This window comes from Gymnoscopelus braueri (genome assembly GCF_963280865.1).
Source record: "Gymnoscopelus braueri genome assembly, chromosome: 22".
In the NCBI taxonomy this organism is placed as follows: Eukaryota; Metazoa; Chordata; class Actinopteri; order Myctophiformes; family Myctophidae; genus Gymnoscopelus; species Gymnoscopelus braueri.
This window is the reverse complement of record NC_137624.1, coordinates 25,097,911-25,120,583: the sequence shown is the minus strand read 5'-3', so window position 1 is coordinate 25,120,583 and position 22,673 is coordinate 25,097,911. Positions and strand designations below refer to the sequence as shown.

The window sequence follows — 22,673 nt, the reverse complement described above, 5'->3', positions numbered from 1 at the left end:
TCACAAAGTATGTATAATGTATTTCTGTCTAGAGCATTTTATTGTTATTAAAATCAAAATGTCAACATTTTAAAATCATATACACGCAAGAACGCATTTAAATGTTAGCACAGCTCCTTCAAAATTTATACATATGTACTTTTTTTTCTCTTTTTTTTTTTTTACTTGTGGACAGACAAAAGCAAGTGGTCACTCAGACAGCAGAGGTGGGACACAGGAAAAGGAAGAACCATCGCAAGCCCCTCCCACCAACTAATAAACCAATCCCCACTCCCCAAAATTAAGACGGCAATGCAGGCGTAGGAGCTATGACATGGTAAATAAGAAATACAACCTCCACTCCACCTCCTACAGAATTAAGAGAGGAATCGGCTTTGATATAAATATCGATTTGCACACCATCCAACTTACAAACTCCCTTCTTCCCTCCTGTACCCAAACTGACTAAGGATAAGTGAAAAGAAAAAGATTAAGGAATCACCAGTTTCACTAGTGTGCAGAGAAGGGTGAGTGTCTGTCCATTACATACATTTATTCATAGAAACTATGTTACAGAATTTCCCAAGCATGAATTACAGGCAACCCACTACCACATCAACTGTACATGTCTCAAGAGAGCCAGCAAAGGTTTTCTATCTCCCAAGTAACATGGTCATCACCAATAGTTAAAGCAATATATATACACAGCTGTCCAATCAGGGAATCAGTCTTTATGGTACAGGGAAAGAAAAAAAAACTTTGAACATAAATCTAGATTTCAACAAATCTGTCCCATTGCGGGATCGGTTTAGGTAGGGCATGCTGCTTGGTGTTTTATTAAACAAGCCTACTGGGGAGAGAGGACAGAGGAACAGCCGTCCAAATGAATGATAAACTCTTCAGCGCAGATACACACAATATACAGGCATATCCGAGTTCATTATTACATCCTAATAGGCTCCTAATACGCATTTGTTAGGAAACTTTTGTTTTTTTTCCACGCAGCTTTTGCTTGCCACATCTCCTGTGTTACATATAGTTCCTGTTTTATTATCCACAGAAGTATCACAATTATTGTAAAAGGGTTGGTTTATTTAACAGAAGTGAGTCCGACAGCAGTATGTAGAGCAAGCGCAGCAAACCCAAAAAGATTAACAGTAATAGTAATAATATTAACATTAATCAATACAATAAGGCAACAAACAAACAACATAAAATGCTGGTAAAGACATACAGATTCTATTGATATGAATGAGGAGGGGGAGGAGGAGAGGGGGGTCCGGTGCAAAGAACATGGCGATCGGAAGGAATCCCTCCAAAAAAAAAAGAAATAAAAGAAACCTCTTTGTTTAAAGTGTCATTTTAACTTAGTCACACACATTCTCTCACACACGCGTTGGAAAAACACCCACTGTCCTTTCCTGTGACGTTATGGTGGAAAAGAGAGGAGCCATCACAGGAATTTGTGGGGAATTCCTTGTCTCCTTGGTTTTGTTAAAGGCGTCTCTTGACAACATGAAGGGTTTCATATACTTTGTTGTGCACGGTATCGCACACCCAAAATAACAGATCTACAAGCTCACAGCACATCGCGAGCTTGTGGATCTGCTGTTTTCGTTGAACGACACCGGCATGCAATGAAGTATAAATCCGGCTTCAGTGTTTCCACTTGGGACACAAATTCACTTTCTACCTACCAAGCAGCAGAAAGTGGCTTCAAATTAAAAGACTGGAAACCCACAGATTTGTCCCATTTTGGGGGCATCTGCTAAAAGCACATACTGTACACAGTCATTTGTGAGCAACAGTGTGCCTACGTAATACATTACGCAATTTCCTTCGCTATCCAATCCTGCGACTAGGACAGAAGAATGAACTGTAATGAGGGAGAGCTGTATCGCACGCACACACACACACACACATATCTTACTTCAGTTCAATGATTACAATGCTAAAATCGGGTAACCATGCGGGGGGGGGGGGGGCATCAGGGGTCTTCGAGGGAAGAGTATCAAGATAGTTCAGTGGCCTTAAGATCTAATTCCTAATTATATGGATGGAACTTGCATCTAGCTTTTTAAAAAAAACATAAAAAAGAAAAACAAATCAATAAACAGTCTGTTTATTGTTACTGTATGGAAATAACATCTATCTAGGTCAGTAACCGATGTGATGTGTTCTGAGTTGTGGCGTCTAGGATCCAATGGCAGATGAACTAGACCAAAATGGTGTGAGGAGCAAGAGTGGAGGAGAGACAGGAAAATGGTAATGCACAAACTGTAAAGAGAGGAGGACCGAAGCCAGAGACACAAGTCGAGTGAAGGTGGAGTGGAGACAGACAGGTGGAGAGGGAGTGGGGGGGGGGGGGGATGTAAGTCCACACAGTCCAGCCCAGGTCAGCATCCATCCCCTGTTGCCTTCCCTCCACGGCCCCGTTCTCATGCAGCTCCTGGTGCAGTAGGGGTGGGGGAAGGGCGGTGTGGAGAAATGAGTAGAGGGGATGGCAGAGAGGGCAGAGGGTGGGTAAGAGAGACGGAAAAGAGTGAGGGAAGGGCGAAGGCGGTCCGCTTGGTTCATTAGCAGCCGCAGCCTTCCCTCTGGGGCTGTGGTTCGCTGGTTAGCCGGCCGCCCTGGGGGGCCGAGGGCTTATGTTGGACCCCTGACTCGGCGGCGTTCAGGTCCAGGCTGCCATCTTGGATGTTCTGGTAGATCTTCTTGGCAGCCTCCAGGAAGGCATCTTCGACATTCTCACCCCTACAGACGGGGGGGAAGGAAAGAAATGTACACATGCAAAGTGAGAGATGAGATACGGCTAGGAGTGAGCTGTGCAATGGAGTGATTAAGTACCCCAAATGCCCATTCTGGTTCTAGAGTAGCACACACCGATAAAACTGACTTACGTTTTTGCACTGGCTTCCAGGAATAACAGACCTGTGGGACATTACACAGAAGATGGTGTCAGACGCCACAACGAGGTAAAATCATTTCTCCAACAGCCAAGTCTTCATTTGCTTTCTTTATCTCAGCGAAATGTACTCTTACAAAGATCCCCCCACAATCTTGAAGCTTTCTGCTTATCACACAACTTTTTTAAATTATTTTCATATTTCCTTTAAAAAAAAATGTTTTGCTTCTATTGAGACAAAAATCTAGCACATAATGAAGATCCACCGTCTTCGATTGTAAAGTTAATTAACAAATTACAATTAAGCTGTGTCGTGTCTCCATTCTGGATATTTATACAGTGCATTTTGCTACTACTACATTTTCTTACTTTAGGGACACACTGGTCTCTTTAAAAATATATATTTCACCATGCCAATCTACAGTGTAGTATATTTTCTACTTATGTACCACATCACCCCTTTAGTGAGAGTGTGGTGGGCAGCATTTTAGTCCATAAAAGCTCTTCCAAGCCCTTTCCTCACCGTTCTCCTCAGCAAACTGCTTAGCCTCCTCATATGTGACATCCCTCTGGGCCTCCAGGTCAGCTTTGTTCCCTATGAGAATGATCACCTGAGGAGAAGAGGAAAATGACAGTTCATTTTGATTGCAACGTGCCCAGGGGAAATCAAGTTTGCGCAGTCACATACAGTCATAGCAAATCAAGTACAAAAAAAAATTAAGGAAGCAAATAAAAACTTCTCATAAATGTTCTTGTGCAATCTTTTTCTCATTCAGCAATGCTGTGCTTCATACTGTACAGTTACACACATTCACACCAGGGGGCAGCCCAGTATAACCGGTCCTAACCTGATGGCCACTGAGCAGCTGCACTGGATCACTTTTGAAGTGCCGTGGTACTTGGAAGTCATTCTGAGGCCAATTTCAAATGCATGAGGTTTTAAATCAAAGGGAGGCATGGTCTGCAAAGTGTGGCCTTGAGGCTCGTGAGGCGCACCTGAGTGAGCATTTAGGTGAGCCAGTGCCTGCGCCAAGCAACTGATGGCTACCAAACCGTGGTGGACGAAATAGGTTATCAAGTGAACCAAAACAAATCACAGCAATGGGGGATGTGTTTTTTTTGTGTTGGAAAAGCATTGGAAGCATACACATGCCTTTGACAATGGCACTTCCAACGGTGGGTGTTGAGGGAAGGGTGAGTGTTGCTCATTCACTTCCCACCCCGATTTCACTGCTGGTCCTGCAGATCGAATAGCTAACCTTCCAGTAACAAGCTGGCCTCTTTAAACTTTAGGCCACTGCTGTTATGTTGCCAATCAAAACTTTGCATAGCAGTGGATTATCGTGATTATACAACTTAGAACCTCCCAATGAATTCAAATTAACCTGCGTTATAATTGTCTTTTTGGCTGTTAGAAAGTATTGTTTTGTATGTTTATATGTAACTGTCTTGACCATGATGATGGATGGAACCAAATGTGTATTAAACACTGGTGGTATATTTTAAGTAGCATAAGCACTCTGATTAACTATTTGGCTAAATTGTTCTAACAATAGCCCCGGTTACAAGGACACCTTTATTCCATTCTGATTTAAATCAATCTGATTAAAGGTTTTGGGTCACCTGTTTACATGGGATGTGATCTAATCTGGAGTATACATACACCTGTTTTCAATCTGATTAGCTGTGACGCAAATGATGAAATACATTGCATTTCCCTGTATACATTAGTAACAATATATATATAATGAAAATGCTTCTTTATGGTTATGTCTGAGTCATAGTGACGTGGCCCTGGCTATACAGTATATGGGCCTATCGGGTCTGTTTATGGTTATGTCAGAGTGACGTGGGCGTGGTACGCCTGCCCGCCCTCCCATTAGCCAATTTTAATATAGGATATTTATCCAATGAAAAGTATTAACAAGAGCTTGTGACTAAATAATAACTATAGGTCCATTGGAACACGGTTTCTTTTTTCGATTTCCCCAACCGTTTTGGATATACAAACACATTTGAGCTTCAGCAGTCATGCAACTGTAAATTTCTTTCTCCATTGAAGCAAGCAGTTCATATTTCTGAAAACAGCTGTGTATAAAACATTTTCCTATCGTCTTTATACCAGAAAATCATAGCTGCAACAGTCAGGACATGGGATTTCATGGAAACTGAAAGTGCACAGGGCTCAGTAAATGAGAGCAGTATGATTTAGAAGTAATCATATTGACAAAGCAATCCAATTTGTGAAATGGACGGGGCCAGGGATTCCAAGAAAGTTCACCACAGCGACAGAATGAGATTGGAGAAACAGAGGAGTGGAGAGGGAAACACAAAGATAGTAAGAACACAGATTTCACATCACATGAGTAAAAACTAAAGGATTTAATATTCTATTTTTATATTGGAATTGCCATTTCATATGCACACACACTGTATACATTTCCTCTCCTTGTTTTGGTAATCTTGTTCCCATTTATTTATTTTATTTGCGTACACAACATACGCAAATAAGCAAAATAAGCAAATTAGACACATTTATTATTGGATTAACCCACAAAATAAACTATTTAAAAAAACATCCAACTTCACTTTATAGTCATTTGACAAGTTTACAGGTGTAAAAGGGTGAAAGAGGGGTGAAATTATTTTAGTGAAAGCTACCCACAAATTGCATTTTCATTTTAACCCATTTAGACCTGAGGCCTTCTAAATTCTAACCCAAGTTTTCAGAAACAACTATTTTTTATTCAAAGATTTTTTTTAAATGTCCTGTTGCTATATACTGTACATAGCAACATCTAAAATGACACAGATGCTTTCCTGGTTTTAAATGGTTAAAGGGTATAAATATCACAAAGTCTAGTAGTCAGTCATACTTCTCAATATTTATAATTATGACAGTATGTCATGGACTGATAGGTTTATACATCATTCCAGTAGTTTCACTAATAGTGCACCCTTTTGCTTACATTTACTACAAAAGAATAATGGGATGGCTGCTCAAAACGTTTGTTGCCAGTCTACCATTTCCACTCAGCTGGTCATAGAATAATATACTAATAATAATACTGGTGGAACACTTTGTGCAAGCCAGTAATGATACACCAGAGACCACAAACCAGGAAACATGCTAATGCAGCAACTTGGGCAACTCGCATGAATCAAAGTTCACATTTATATCAGTATACTTACAGTATTAGGGTTGGTGAGGTTTCTTGCATCCGTCAGCCAGCTACTGAGGTGGTTATATGTGCTTCTCCTAATGTGACACAGAAAAAGAAACGCAAAGAGACTACTATGACAGCTGGTAAAATATAAAACACAATGTGACAGTCCTGGGGAAGGATCAATAGGTTGACAGTAGCATTAAGTAACAACTGCTATAGTATGTTTGTGCCTCATGGCTATTACAGTACACACCACCTTTAGACTACATGTCATCTACATGTCATAATTTGGTGCTTGGGCAGATACCTTTGCACCCTCATGCTGGCACTGAAGGCAGCCTTTTGGGTACTATATTGATGCTGAAGGAATGCGGACCATGTTGACTCAATGCGACATGCGTTTTGACATGAAGGTTACGCAGAGCTTATCCGTGGCCAAGTCATACCATAGACTATAAAATTGGTACCCAATGCCTCCCTGCACGTTGGAGAGGTTAGCTCACTGAAAGAAAACTACAAGCGAAATGCGGTGGGGACAACCACGGTGGTTATTTCCTATTGGTTGACACCTGCTCAAAGTTCACCAATGTTGAATTCCAAGCTTCAGACGCGTTGAAAGACTCGTGTCAATGTCGTCAACGTGCCGCAATGGGAAACTCCACCCCTTTGCTCCCATAGAATGGAATGAATCGGGGAAGCTGATGCTTCTGACGCGTGTGTGTGACTGTGCCCTAAAAGGTTACAAACGGACCATGTTTAGTCCACATTCCATCGGCGAATGGTCCACATTCCTTCGGCATCAAAATAGTATGCAAAAGGTTGTCCACAGTGTCGGCATGTGCACGGCTGCACGCCAAAGACACCTGCTTAAGAGGCAAAATATGTCGAGTAAGGCATGTGAACAGGCTGCTTTAGTAGATACCATTTCTGTGACTACGAAGGCCTTAACGGGGACACTGGGTGTGGACCGGACAGACATTCCCCATGCTGAGCCGTGTTTACTTAGCAAGCCACTGATACCATCTCACAGTTTGGATAAGGAGGAGGGAGTCAGGGCCATAAGAAAGACTCAGGACTGGCCATGTTTGTTCAGGGGGTTTTACTACCAGTGGGGGTAGTCATCAGATGCTTTTGCCGCTGCCTATGTATTGTACAATAGGTGGACAGAGGCACTGAGGAAACAAAAAGCTAGAGGCAACCTATGTTAAGTGGATGCACACGCAAACATTAAGCCAATACCTGGTGATGTCATAGACCATGAGAGCCCCTGCAGCGCCACGGTAGTAGGAGCGGGTAACGGCCCTGAAACGCTCCTGGCCCGCTGTGTCCCAGATCTGGAGCTTGATCTTCTGTCCGCTCACCTCAATTATCCTAGTACCGAACTCCACGCCAATTGTGTGGGGGCAGTCTGCCATGACTGTGGAACACAGGAATGAAGATACAGGGTCAAGTGTATAGTGATTAATTATGAAAATAATATTGGTTGTTGATCTGTTTGCATTCATCCCTAGAAGAAGCTTATTTTTTCACTGCAGAATAATAAAAAGCAAAAACACAAGTGATTTCATTTTTTTTTTAAGTTAAGTATTTCCATCTACCATTTTCTACCAACATTATTTGAACTAGGAAAACCTGGGTTGCAACACATGAGTAATAACATTCCCAACCCCCTAATCTTCATTGTGAGCCAACAGCAGATGGAGACAGCAGCAGTCTCCCAAATGATCATTCAGACAGTCGTATCCATCTACATCATCGTTGCTGTCGGGCAGAAACCTCTTATGTCTAAATTTCAACTATTTTCAACTTAATTTTTTTCATAAATGAATGCCCTACTTGATCATACTACAGTGTCACACAAAAGTAGCAAATCTGCAAGCTCGAAACGAAGCGACGTGTTTTGAGCTTGTAGATCTGCCACTTTTGATGTTCTTGAATTTGAATCCTGAAAATTAACAGTTTTGGACATATGAGGTTTCCACCCGACAGAGACGTCATACTATCAATGGCAGAGCAACTACACTTGATGACGCTTATCCGGAGCGTTTTCTAAAGCAGGTCTGTGTCGTGTGTGTTTCTAGTCTTTGAGCCATGCAGGATGCGCTGGTGGATGAATGTAAAGCCTGATTTATACATAGTCGCGTGCCAGTGTCGTGCACCGAAAATAGCCAATCTACCAAGTTCACAACAAGACACGGCGCGATGCTTTGTGAGCTTGTAGATCTGCGCCACCAGTGCACACAACCAAGTATAAATTAGGCATGATACGGGAGCACAGCATCTGGCTTGTCAATAGCGGCATAAAATGCGACTAGATGAGGTGAATAGTAATGGGAGGCTGCAGCTGACACATACACACACACTCAATGAAGAGTCTCTCACACTTCAGCTCACATTCGACTTCTCTTGAACCTCTCACTTCCCCTGATATAAAGAAATCTAAGAAATGAAAGCCTCTCCAGTGAAACCTGGCATCTTCGCATACAAAGAAAGAAAATTAGCCAGTAGAAAATGAGGAACAGTACTTACATTTCTTCTCTGTGAATTGATGAAGCAAACACGACTTCCCTACCCCCATGTCCCCTGTGAAAAGACAAGGCGGAACGCAATTGAAAATGACAAGACGATTAGGGCGTTCTCACACCAGCCTTGTTTGGTCCGGGTGAATAGAACTCTAGTGTGTTTACCCCTTGGCACGGTTTGTTTGGGCAGGTGTGAAAACTGAATCAAACTCGGGTAAGACCAAAACAACCGCACCAAGACCCTTTTGAGAAGGTGGTCACTTCAGAATAACCTTCATAACTCATGGTGGCATAACATTTATTGATGACCATGCATCTGTGATTAGAGCCAGCTTCGGGAAAAGTTGATTAAGCTTTTGCAGAGATCTGGTACAGTCTTCCTCACAGAGCTTTTCAACTCCAAGTATTCAATGTATCCATCTACTGTATGTGATTAACACTGTGGTTTCACATGCACGTTTGTCAACACCACGATGTGACCCCGCAGTTAACGAATGGACGGTTGGATGCTTCATCTTCAAATGCGTATGCAATGTTTTGTCAATTTGGCGTTGCGTCACACAAGCCTGCAATTGGCCTCGTTTTCATTAAATGTGTAACACTGTGTATGCCCCTCTCACATGAAAGTATATCTGAGAGAGAGAGCATGCTCTATTCTTCACTTTGTTTAAATGTAATATCAAGCAGCCAGCAGTGTGAACAATACATCAATTTACTGCACATATAAAATCTAATTTGAAAAATGAAATTTGAATTTGGAGACCGTCACGAATATTCTGAAATTTGAACATTTGTGAAAATCCCTAGTTGAACGGCAACTGGGCCACCAGAATCAGTACTCTTGGGGTCAAGGTGGTGTTGTTTGGATCATCCTTAGACACACTGCTGGTGGGGCTGACAAGATTAGGGACGTTTTGCGATATTTTTGGGGACCTGGGAATGGACAGTATGTCTTTGGTTTATACTGTAAGCCCTGCCAATCAAACACAACAAACGCCAGTCAGCTATACTGTGGGGTCAAGCAGTGCTGACAAATCATCACTCTTGCTTTTACAGACAGGTCATAACATAATGTGAGGCTACAGGCAAAAGTTACATTAGGTATTCACAGCAGAAACAGACTATTGTCTCTCCATTTCTTGTTAGGTCATGGCAGAAGTCTCCTCAGTCTCCCAGCCCTACACACCGTTAACATTATAGCATATTAATAATGTAACAATATTGTCACAACAATAATAATATCATGATATTAGCATTATTATCATGACATTACTCTGCTGCTGGTATTTTCTTTCCAGCAGCAGCGGAGTAATGAGTAAAATGGAGCCTTGCTGGTAAGCCAAGCAGCGAAGAGACCTTGTGTTCACAGCGATCATGTGTGAACATCATTTGCGCAGTCACTGATCTTTACAACATCCGTCCTGCAAGAAAACTTGGCAGATGTTTTGGGGATCAGCGAGACTGCACTGACGATCGCTATGAACACAGATTGACACGCTGACGTACGGTAAACGTGTTGCGTCATTTAAAGACCCCACTTACCAATAATGATGTATTTGAAAATGTAGGAGTAGTTGTACGGTGCGGTCGCCATCGTGGCTCTAAGAGAGAGAAATAGGAATAGAAAGAAAGGGGGAGAGAAGGCGTTAGACATGGTGTGTAAAATACATGATACGTTGTTTAGTCAAAGAAAAATAAAGTGGATCATTGGATCCACATACTGTACGTGGCTCCAATGTGGATCTCGGACTTCATGTGGCTAGCCTGTGTGACATCAGTCACCTCACCTATGATGTCAGTCATCTATGATGCATCTATGACGTATGACTACAAATTTGGGCTATGCAAGCCTACAACGCATTGCAGTGCGATGCGTTATGGGCTTGTAGGTCTGCTATTCACCGACACACGTGCAACAAAGTATATAAATCAGGCGTGAGTCAAACAGTCCTACCAGCTCTGTATCCATAGAGACTAAAGAGACAGTGATTTAATTCAATTGTAAAAACAAATAAAAAAATCGGTCGGTCCGATCGGTCCAGCGGTTTGCAAGATTAGCTCCGGACATACACATGCCACGTCCATTCCTAACTTGATAAAACAGGATCCCCCCTTGCTCTAACTGGCGCTTCAAGGTTGTCTGGTCTCAATGATTTCAACCAATTCTAACTCGCAGTGAATGGCAATCTAACTGGAGAAGAACAAACCACTCGATCACAAATTTCAGCAACACTAGTAGGCTTTGGAATAGACAAGAAATGTATTTTAGTAGTGGCAACTATTAGGTTTATTAAAATAGGTTAATTAAGTACAATTCTTATTTACAATGTACTCTATTGGAAAGAGCATAGTTAATTTGTCAGTATGCAAGTACAGTAGCATTGACGACTCATATAATTTATATATTAAAATCTTTAGGCAATCAACTGCATGGAATATGTAGGCATGAACAATTAAAGAACTTCTCTGACACCATATCGTTGTCACAGCACTCATACCGATAGCAACAGAAACAAGAAAGGGTCCAATAACAGTGTGCCGTGATGTCAGTGCCACCATGTCAGTCATCTGCATATTTGTCCGACCTCAATTGCCTTCTATCTAGTATAAAAACAGAATTACTTCGTACTGGCCTACTGGCAGCATGCACAAGGAATATGGCACCGATCGGTCCAGTGGTTTTCGAGATTAGCCACGGACAGACAGTGCACCAATGGGCAAGTCAAAATCTCAAGGCACACACCTGTAAGCGAAAATAGACAATCTACAAGCTCACAACGTATCGCATGTGAGCTTGTAAAAATGACCCCCTGTATTGGGAAACGAGTGTGCGTACAAAGTACTGATACTTGTCCTTCGGCAAACCGTTTGGGAACCACTTTTCCGGTCCAGTAGTTTGCGAGATTAGCCACAGACAGACGGAAACATAGACAGACATGCAGGGGTGAAAACAATCTCCCCCTTTCCCTTCGGTCTGGCGGAGATAACGGAGGGGCGATCGCCGGTCAGTGGGTTAGTGTTTCACAGAGGTGCAGTCCGAGGGATCAGACTTATGTAAGGTTGTCTCCTAATGATTATTTTAGTGCTTATTGATTGATTGAAAACGATTGGGTTTAATTCCTGCTTCCTACGTGCCAATACCGTTTAAATAACTCTGTACCTGACTGTACCTGAAGAAATTTGGCACCAATCGGTCCGGTAGTTTGCAAGATTAGCCGCAGACACACAGACGGACAGAAAGACAAGAGTACCTTTGGCCTGGCAGAGATACAAAAAATTAAGTGTAAAGTAAAATGCCGTTTAGGAGCAGTGTGATGAAAAACAGCGGTGGAGTAGGAGCAGTGACATCCAGTGAGGAATAGAAACGAATGTCTCGTTCTAGGACAAGAGGCATCAATAGGATATCAGTGCACAGTTGCATGGGTAATTAGTAGTATGAGGGTAATTTAAGGCCAACATGTCACACTTAAACCTCTCCTCTCTAATTAAGATCGTCAGCATGGGGTCAGATACCCTCAGGATGGCACATAGCTACTCATTCTGGAATCCAGCTGCAAACTGCAAAAATGCAAGAAATATAATTAAATACAAAAAGAGAGAAAGCGAGCAACTGAAGTTTCATTTCTCTAGAAGCTAGAACATTTTCAATGATAAAAAGAAAATCACCGATAACTAAAACGATTACTATTAAAGAGTTTATGGCAAGCGTATTTTATATCATACACCATGCCAGAAAACAAAAAGCACAAAAAAAGTTACGACTGTACTAAGCTCTATACCCTACGGTATGCATCACATAACGGTATTGCGGTAAAACGGTTATTATCCCAGCCATACTGACCGAAGATTAACTTTTTCCCTCATCTCTGTAGAACAGTGCCTGCCTACCAAATGTGAATCTACTGCCATCCATTTCATAGTTACTTAGATCGATTCACACCTTCTTGCTGTGTGTGAGGCAACTCTAACTACTGAGCCACCCACTGTTTCCTTCTTAGTCATTTTTTTGAATGAGGAATCTGGATATGGCTCAACTACACCATTTATTTATTCGGTTTACCTGACCACCAATAGCAGTTGTCATGGCAGCTCAGCGATGTAACGTCACCAGTCAACAACATATAAGCAATATTCAAGCTGTTTAAAGGAATAGTTCCATTGTTTGTTTTTGTTATGCACTAGAAATTAAATCCATACCTCAGGAGTAGTGTACTGGTCGACCAATAAGTGTATTTCAAAGGAAATTTTATTTAAGACCAAATCATTAATGTTATTTGCTTGCATGCTACACAACAGGGCAGATATGGATCACATAATGACTCTTCCAGCCAAACCCTTTCATCTCAAATATAGCAGACACATGACCACTTTAATAGAACAACCATTTTCCCTACACTTAGCTGTGAAAACAAAACCAAGCACCAAAAGACGTCACCACTTGCCAAAAATGGTTTCAACACCATCCTACATATGAAAAATAAAAGGCAACAAAAATGCTAGGTCTAGCGAGGACAAGGCTCGAGGACAACATCAGCGGAGAATAAACACACTTCATGGAGAGGTTGCACAAGCCAAAGTAAAAAAAGAACTTTGGTTGTAAAATGTTTGAGCGGGGTATGGCCATGAGTTGGGATTTGGGAAAGTAATATAGTGAGTCAGTGACAGTTAGCTGGAGCATGCATCTGAGTGGTTGTTTCCACTGTCATTCCGAGATTGCATTTATGATGCTACCTGACCGTGACCATACTGGGTCCAACAATATTAAACTTATCTAAAAGCCCTGACTGGTTAGACTTCCATGGGGGCGGGCCTTAACGTTTTGAGTCTGGTGTCCTTTTACGCTACAGAATAATGAGTCAGGATGGCCATCACTGTCGGGTTGGGTGGCCAAATTGAGGCATTGTGTAGAGACTGCTTAAGGATCAGTACGATTCCCCTCTTAGTGTCATCTGCTGTAGTATAAATGGAAACAGCAATTGATACAAAATTAGGTATTATAAGCACATTTTATTTAACCCTTAAGCCCCATTAAAAGGTCAAAACACACGTAGACATAATGTATGCTATATTGCACATGTTGAAATGAAGGCTTGGCAGCAAATTTGAATAAAATTTTTGTTAATCTGTAATTTGAGTTACTCACGGAAGCATTTTGGAAAGTCATTTCAGTATAGGGTGACAATAGTGTGCTAGGTTTCCCTGCATGCTTGCTTGTATAGAGCCCATTTTGTTGGAAGTGGAACACAAATATTCAGATAGTTGCTCGGAGATCACAAAGAACAAAACTCTCTCACTTCCCTAACTAAGCTACAGTACAAGAGAAGGCAACAAAAATTGCAAAAATATGGCATACGGTAAGATTACACCAAGGACGAAAAACTATTCAAGCACCAACAAACAGCTGCTGACACAATGACACAGCCATTCACATCGGACTGATTTTGTGGAGAATTTGTAGCAGCGAACTGACAGTTTCTTTTCACTCCAACCTGCCTGATGTAAAATCCCGCCAGAGTGCCTGTCTACATTCTATTTTCCTGGCTACTACTACATCCCCTCACATGACCCTCATGTGGTGCCTCTAGCCCCAGAATCCTGTCTGAGGCTTTTCAGTGCTGTAGGAGCTCAGCTATAGGTACAAAGCCAATAACAAGAGCAGAACCTGTATCGCAATAAAAAAAAAAGAATTAGCCGGTTACACTGCACTTTCTGTGCATTAATAAGAAATCAGATAACCGTCTGGCCTAATGCTATGTTCAGATTACCGACAAAGCAACAAACAGGCTAGTCATTTTCAATAGAAGCTGATGACATGAAACTACAAACTGATGCCCAACACTTGTCACTGCATGCTACAAATCAGAGTTGAGCCTTTGATTAGCCTCAGTTTTTTTTCAGTGCTTCAATGGCGCGGAGAAGTGCCAACCGAACCAATCATGTTTTGTTTCACCATATCCACCATTCTCCCCACAATTCCTGTTCCGTTCCGTAAATGGAAGAAAATCTCATTCAATTAACAACAATTTAGGCATTCAGCAGAAGCTCTTATCCAGTCGCCCTGTGCTATTTATCCTTATCCCTCTCATTTACCGGCACATTACATAATCACATCAACAAGCACTTGAGAAACAGTTCAACGGTGATAACGTAGCTGGCCACACTTGGCCGTTTAGCAGCTTTTGTCGCTAGTAGCCTGAACACAGCATAAGAGCATACATCGATGAGAGGGAGAGTCACAGTAGCATGTGACTGGACTGCAGCCTCAGCACTTCCCCCTCAATTCTCCAGCATGCCGATTCATAAAACAGACAAGCACCGTCACTGCTGTACCACCTCTCAACAGCCACTTGCTGGTGGCATGGATGCACTGCAAGAGATACACACACATCTGTACTGATTACCCCGAAATGAATCATAGAGTCATCATGCTTTCACATTTACACCAAATCATGTGACTTGCTTCACAGGGCCAACACAATGATGACATCATCATCACCACTGCTAATGACAGGGATGACCACACCGTTCAAATACAGGAAAAGAATACATTCAAATTGATTTACTGTCACCTGAATATACATTTACCGGTAAGTCAGATACAAAAAAAAAACGTATTTAACAAATAATGTAACACACTTAAGCTTTTATATTCAACAACTAATAAGGCGTACACTGTTGATGTTAGGATAAACTTGCTGTGACATTTCATTTATAACTGGCAAATACTCATATTTATTTTTATACACCAACTGCATGGGCTGGGGGGTTGATTTTGTGTCCGACTTCCATTCTAAATGGCAATGTGCCTGTCATACCCATGTAAAGAGGCGTGTACATTGTACAAAAAGAAAATGCCAAAATGATTTAACAGTTTTTTTTTTGTCTAATGCTGTGATGCTAGGATGGTAAAACATGTGGGTCATCGATGACCCTTCTATCTAGACCACTGGTCCTTGAGGGTGTTCCAGGGGGTGCATCATCGATAGTTATGAATATGAACCGGATCTGTAGCTCAAGAGTGTAAAAATCGAAACAAATGGACCCATTCCATTTTATACACTGAGGATGTTACAGTGCAGATTGGGGTCACAGATCTAAATACATAAATAAATAAACAAACAAACATGAAATGAGGGGTCCGTGGCCTTAGGTATATTAAACTGGGGGTCCCTGAAATAAAAAAAGGTTGAGTCACTGTACTAAACAAAAGGAAAAAAAAGGCAACATCCAAGGGTCGTCAACACACACACTTTCTCTGTTCCGTCAAAATCAACTGAATCAGTAATATACCCGTCCCGAACGCTGGCTAACTTAGCATAGCAGACCCGGCGTAGTCAGTAAGTCATAAGAATGTCATTTCCATCTAGAATTAGCCTGCAAGTTTATAAAAATAAAAAAAATAAAAACAAATAGTAGCTGCTAACGGCAGAGCCAGGTGCACGCAGAGGGAAATGTGTCACTATGTGCTCAAATAGGCTATCAGGCCTCAAGGATGGACGTTATGACAGCTGATCCAACTCCAACATGACAAATATAACGCTGCATTACATCGACAACAACAACAACATTGGCCCGTAGTCACAATTATTTCACTAATATCACTTTACCTGCTGATTAATATAAGGCTTATTTATTACTTAATTCGTCACACCACCCATTTAAAAAAATACATAAGTGTCTCTCGTCTCGACAAGAAATTATCATGTATTTTTACAAAAGGGGTCGCTTTTTTCAGCCGAAAATGTTATTATTTTTTTTGTATTTTTGCTTGTAAGTGGACATCATGGTATAAACTGACAGAGTCAAAATGATTTGACAAATCAAATGCTATAAGCTAGCAGGCTAGTTAGTTAGCTCGGGCGATGAAGAAGTATCTAATGTCAAAGACAGCATTTTGTTATTGTTTTTATCTATGGTGACCGTGGCTGTAACGGTTGTTGCTTTAAAACAGTTTTAATTTGTCATAATAATAATAATTAAAGGAATCGTTCTCTTGGGGTAAAGGTAACGCAAAAAAAAAAAAAAAAAAAAAACCCAACAGCAGTTAGCTACCTGTCAGGCAGCAGAGGCTAACGTTAGCCGAAAACAGCCGATCTGCAAGCTCACAGGGCGTCGCGACAGCGACGCCCTGTGAGCTTGCAGATCGGCTGTTTTCGGCGCGCGAGCCCGTCTCGCGACGAAGTACAAATCAGGTAGGTTAGCTTGCCCCGCTTGGCTAACGCTGAGCTAGCTAACTAGCTAGCTGAGGCTGTTATTACCTCACCAAAACATACATGTTTCTTTACATCCACGCGAAGACACGCACATGTTCATACTTGCCCTTTGTGTCTGCGTGCTTACCAGGAGTTGTGTGTGTGTTTTATTGTCCCTGTCTACCGTCTTGAGCACTACCAGAAGAAGCCGTAGAGAGAGAGAGAGAGGAGAGTCTGACTGCAGGTTTATCCTAGTGGCTGAAGTGTCTCTCTGCTGCCTTGACTAGTCTGTCCAAGATGGCTCCTTTCCTTCCTGCACAGGGTTTCCTCCCATAGATACAATGGGCTTCTGGGAGGACAAAGAGCAATAGATAGGCTGTATGCGGCGGTTTTGCGCCTGGTTTGCGGCAACAGTGCGCACTATAGGGGAACTCACCTGCACAGGTGTATATTCGGGGAAGTCTATATTGGCAATTCTCTCTGAGATGTAGCTAGGAGGCCAGTGATTCTCAGACTTTTTCAATTTCAAGAACCCTCAGTTTGATATGCATTTAGGGGCCAGCCAGGCACAGACCCTTAGAAGGATCCTCACCTGCACACATGTATTATATTCGGGGAGCACATGGCAATTCTCTCTGACATGTAGCCAGGCCAGTGATTCTCAAACTTTTTCAATTTCAAGGACCCACAGTTTGATATGCAATTGAAACACCGGGCCATGTCAGACCCCCATTATAAAATGTGTAATGCGCACTGAATTTAGAAGGAACCTCATCTGCACAGGTGTATATTCGGGGAAGCTTATTATATTATAGAGCTCATGGCAATTCTCTCTGACATGTAGGCCAGTGATTATCAAACTTTTTAAATTTCAAGGACTCACAGTTTGATATGCATTTAGGGGCCAGGCTCTGACATGTTGGCCTATCTGTACTACTCATTCCAGATTATCAACACTGGGCACTGGAGGTTATATCTGAAGGTTATACCTTCGTGTCAGGTCTGCTCCTAAATTTGAAGTTGAGCCAATCATGTGAAGGCTTTTATACAGTATATAAACACACACACACACACACACGATTATGACTATATATATATATATATATATATATATGTGTGTGTTTTTTTTTTTACTATTTCCTTGTTGTAAACTTAATCACAGAGGGAGCGACCATGATCTGGTACCACCCACATTTAGACAAACATGGGAAAGTTCTCTTTCTACTGCTCTGCCACCAAAATGTGAATGCCCTGACACCATCCATTGAATTATTCAAAATCTATTAGGAGACCAAAACGGGTGTTGATTTTTTTAATGCTATGTTGATGAATTGAATACATAGGACCACAATGGAAACAAGCCCCCAGGACTTTTTTTGTGTTATCCTTTCAGCTTTAAAGCCTCACTATGTAACTTTTTTTAATGAATAAAATGTAAATTTGTCCAATGTGGTAGAGTATGTTAACACAATATAACTTATACAATTGGGGTGGTTGTATTTTTGTCTCCCTGCTCTTCTATTGAGACATTTAGATCGTGTCAAAGGTCATGTCTCACCACAGGAGGAATTTTTACCTGATGGTCAAGATTCAATTAATCCCCTGAGCAAGCAGGCAGGCTCTATATTAGCTCAATGGTAAAAATATCAGCACTTGCGCAGGAAACCAGGTTCAAATCCAGGTAGAAGGGAAAAGTTACATAGAGCTGTGTAGAGCTAATGTCTAATGTACCACATGCTGTTTACATTTCTGACTAATAAAGTGTTCAATCAATCAAAAACTGGCAAACAATTGGGACCCAAGGAAAGCAATACTTACCAAATTTTCACATTTAAATTAGCCTAGGCAAGAGTGAGCCCTACTCTATTTATTCCTTTATGTATATCTGTTACTGACTTGAGCATTATTTGTATTAAACCATGTGAATCTCGAGTCATTTTTAGATGAGTGATTATAAGCTATATGACTGTGAAGTGTGAACAATCTTTAAAGCAGTGCATCAATGGTGATAATAAAACGGACAGACTGTTTAGGTCATAAGACTTAAAAAATATGAAATGTTTTAATACAGTATCTCACACATCACATCATTTCACTGTACAATATTTCTTACAATCACAATATAAATACATGCAGCATGCATCTTCAAGCTTTGCTTGAGCTGGACAGAAAACTGCTAAATTGATTTCATCATCTTAAAAAGAGCCTATCATTTAATCTTTACAAGAAAATGTACATTTCAACAGAAAAAGACAATCTTAGTTTTGTTCATGGTCAAAATATCCTCGAATAATGGATTACTATTTTATCTCATAAATGTCAGCCTTCATCTGAGCAACTATAGGCATGCAAAACGAATGGATTGGTGGTGATCGGCTACATGATTATCACTTGATTTATAACTTAGAACTGAGGAAAAAAACACTATATACCATTATTTGCCATCATTATGATAGCTGAAATGGCATTCTGACAAAAGCTACTGTATATTGCACATAGCCTTGGATCAAGACTATCATAGATGTATTTTATTTTGAGTCAGATTTTTGCTTTAAGTCAGACTTGATCAAATACATATATGATAGTCTTGATCCAATGCTATATTGCACATAGCTCTGTGGACAATAACAACATACCAAATTAATCTTCCCATGATGAAGCCCTTAACATGAACCAACACTGAGATTAATTTATATAATGTCTTTAAAGGGAGCATTTCTCCCAAATTCCACATGTGATTGTGAATATTAGTCCCTGCGAGCTGACTCCACATCACAACCACAAAGTTATGAGTATGAGACTGCTCAATGCATAAACATAGTTCAGTACACTTGGTTGCCAGGAGGAGGTGCTGTTACACAGGTCTGAGCCACAGCAGTGGATGCGCACACCCGGCAGCTCATGTTGCTGGCAGTGTCTGGATGTGGCACAGCCACTGGTCAGGACAATGTCCAAAGCCGCTGCAATGACAGGAGGACAGAGACAGGACAGGAATCAATCAGCCAGGAGTGACAAGACAGTCGTGGGCTCAGCAAGAAAAAAGGCATAAGTAAGCATGCATGATGCAACATTGTATGAGGACGAGATATTAGAAGAAAAATAAATGTTAACCAAATGATCTAAAGGGGGGGAAAGAGATCTGGTATCCAGTATATATTTCCACAGAACATACATAAATATGGCATTCTGCACACAATGTTTATCTTTTTTTTTTAAATCAAGAGTCCTTCCTTAATCACAACAAGACAAGCAAGTCTACATGTGCAGCAAAGCAAGTGAGTTGTGCTGTAGAAGAGTATCCAGGAGAAATATTAGTTGTGTGATTATGGAAAGATGTTCAACAGCTGAGGACAAAGGGTACTAGCTCTGTTATGAAACTGCATCAGCATTTGCTTTGTTTTGGTCCGACTGGCCCATATGGACATTAGCTGGAAGAATGGGCACAAAGTACTCCCAAGACACTGTTGAAAGATGTTGACACAATCCCTGACATACTCGAGTGTGATGATGGACTGCTGTCAGCCCTTGGCTGGCCCTGTTATTGGAAACAGTGCCACATCAGCTCTCACCTAGCTGTCACGGAAAGCAACATCTGGCTCTTCCATGCTTCATTGGCTATCAGCACAACTGTGAGCCATCATCACCCTGTCTTGGGTGTCCTCCGCCTTCATTTGATTTAACCACACCAACCCTACCGAGCCTATTCTGGGCATGTCATCATAGGAGAACATTCAGCAGTTTTTTTTCTGAAAACTATGAGGAGCTTGCACAAAATAAAACATATATATAATAATTCCACCCACTTCTTCACACCTGTAATGTGACAATGAAGGGGATTGTGATTATGCTTCTGATGCGTTGTGAGCTTGTAGATCTGCTATTTTTGTTGTAGAGGAAAAAAGGAGGGGACCAAGTATGGATCACTGCATGCAATTTGTATGGTAGATACAATATATATTATATAATATATATAGCACATCTGCAGTGGTTGGAGGTGGTCTCCAGTTCCACTGAGAAATGTAGATCCTGTGTCGGATGGGACACCTACTGATTGACAGGCTCGTTAGCACAATATATCTCCAGGCCAAGTGGAGATTGCCTCTTGGATGATGAGTGGTAGAAAGTTGGTCTCGCGTGAGACCAGGGTTCGAATCACGGCTTTCACCATTTTTTTGCAAATAAAGACATGTACGTACTGCTCTCTGTTCTGATGCAGAAGCGGTGTTTGAAACCCTTGTGTGAGGTAGTGCAGGTAATGACCTCTGGGTTCGAGCAGCCCACGTCCACATATTTCTGCCCCTGGATGATATTGCAGCCATAGCACTGAAGACTGTGGACTGTGGAGGAGGAGGAGGAGGACACATATTACTGTTGATAAGGAGACTTATACAGTACATGAAATTATCCAGTATAATATCCAATATACAACACAACAGTAATTGTAATTCTGTAGTATAGTATAAAGCGTTAATTGTACACTGAGATGTACACATTGTTTCATTTTGTACATCTCTCTGAGTTAAAAATGCATGAATTAACACTGAGGCTGTATTGTCTCGTACTGTCTGTAGTAAAAATAGATGTCCTTAGTAGACCACACTTTTATAACAACTTGATTGATTGATTGATTGATTGATTGATTGATTGATTGATTGATTGAAATATTTAATGAACAATACAGCCATACAATGCATAAAATAATTCAAGTACACATATCAAATTCAAAAGGATAAAAAACAATAAAACCCAAAGGCTTTCAATTGTGGTCATTGTGTGTGTGTGGGGGGGGGGATCGTAAGGTGCAGTACAATAAAAACAGAGACAAACAATGCAAAAACCTGAATGAATGAATGAATTTCAATTTCCGTATCTTGTTCATGGGACCCATCCCTTATAACATTATAAAACACCAAAAAACTGCTGGAAAACACCACAATCGATTCACAACAACTGAAAGCTGCACGATAAACACAGTCCATAAAAAAGTAGGAACACATGGACACAATATCTAAAGCACAAAAGCCAAACTAAATGCACAATCAGTATTAGAATCAACCTCATGGTGGCACTATAAAAGGCACGATTTGGCCTATATCTCTTGAACCATATTTTCCACCATTTTGTGTTTTCTCCAAAACATGACCTGGCCTAGTTAGGCAACCTGGCATGGCAGAGATCTGCACTCCGAGGGGCAGACTTTTTCAGTTTGGGCACTGAATTGCAAATTGTTTAAGCAATGTTTTTATTGGTGATGATGACTATCCATATGCACGCATTCTGCCAACACCTTCAAGTCTCCTGATGGAGTGATCACAGAGAACTTTTTCGATTTATTCCAGACAATTCCAGACAAGTTTGCACCTCATCATTGACAGTGACATGACAGTACAGTAGTAGTTGGCTGAACTTCCCTCAAAACACAAAGAGTTGTTTATTTATGAGGTATTAAGGGAACTACCATTTTACATTTCATCTCATATAACATTTAGATGAATCTCTCAGCATACTCACAACTCACTGTTGTCTTTTGTCATTGTGTTCCTATTTATTTCTGGTGGCTCCAGATAGGAGCCAACCTGTCTGAACTGGATGGATATGGTCATATCAGTCAGAGTTGGGTTGAAAAACACTGTAAAGATAGTGTTAGCACTCTGTGCCTTGTTCTGCTTCGGACTGGCCTGGCAAAACTTTAATAAGGTACTACTACTATTAGTGTCTCTTAAAGGCTGGGCTTTTGGAAGGGATTTGGATTTTTTTTTGAAAGGTGATCAGACAGTCCTTTTCAGCTGAAAATTAAGTACTGTAAACCTGCTGGGTTTGAACTGGTGTAACAATGTACATTTTTATAATATGATTAGACTTGGGTGGTACAGTTACACTTACTGTACTTTAAGAATGCTGTCTGTTG

General features: G+C 41.1%; 1 protein-coding gene across 1 annotated transcript; it reads right to left on the bottom strand.

The window, feature by feature from the left end:
* On the bottom strand, window positions 1-17,072 carry rab14l (RAB14, member RAS oncogene family, like). The gene is made up of 8 exons (XM_080419732.1): window positions 16,914-17,072; window positions 10,116-10,174; window positions 8,581-8,634; window positions 7,291-7,468; window positions 6,077-6,143; window positions 3,408-3,495; window positions 2,880-2,910; window positions 1-2,733 (listed from the first exon to the last, which is right to left on the bottom strand). The coding sequence occupies exons 2-8, from the start codon at window positions 10,165-10,167 to the stop codon at window positions 2,556-2,558; spliced, it is 648 nt and encodes a 215-aa protein (XP_080275858.1). The 5' UTR covers window positions 10,168-10,174; window positions 16,914-17,072; the 3' UTR covers window positions 1-2,555.
* Window positions 17,073-22,673: the final 5,601 nt, after the last annotated feature.

What these genes read in the sequence shown, in the direction of transcription:
- rab14l (XM_080419732.1), bottom strand. Translation starts at nt 10,167, where the DNA reads ATGGCGACCGCACCGTACAACTACTCCTACATTTTCAAATACATCATT. An exon ending in TCAATTCACAGAGAAGAAAT is followed by an intron (nt 7,469 to 8,580) that starts GTAAGTACTGTT and finishes TGTGTTCCACAG; the next exon opens with TCATGGCAGACTGCCCCCAC. An exon ending in GCAGTTTGCTGAGGAGAACG is followed by an intron (nt 2,911 to 3,407) that starts GTGAGGAAAGGG and finishes AATGTCCCACAG; the next exon opens with GTCTGTTATTCCTGGAAGCC.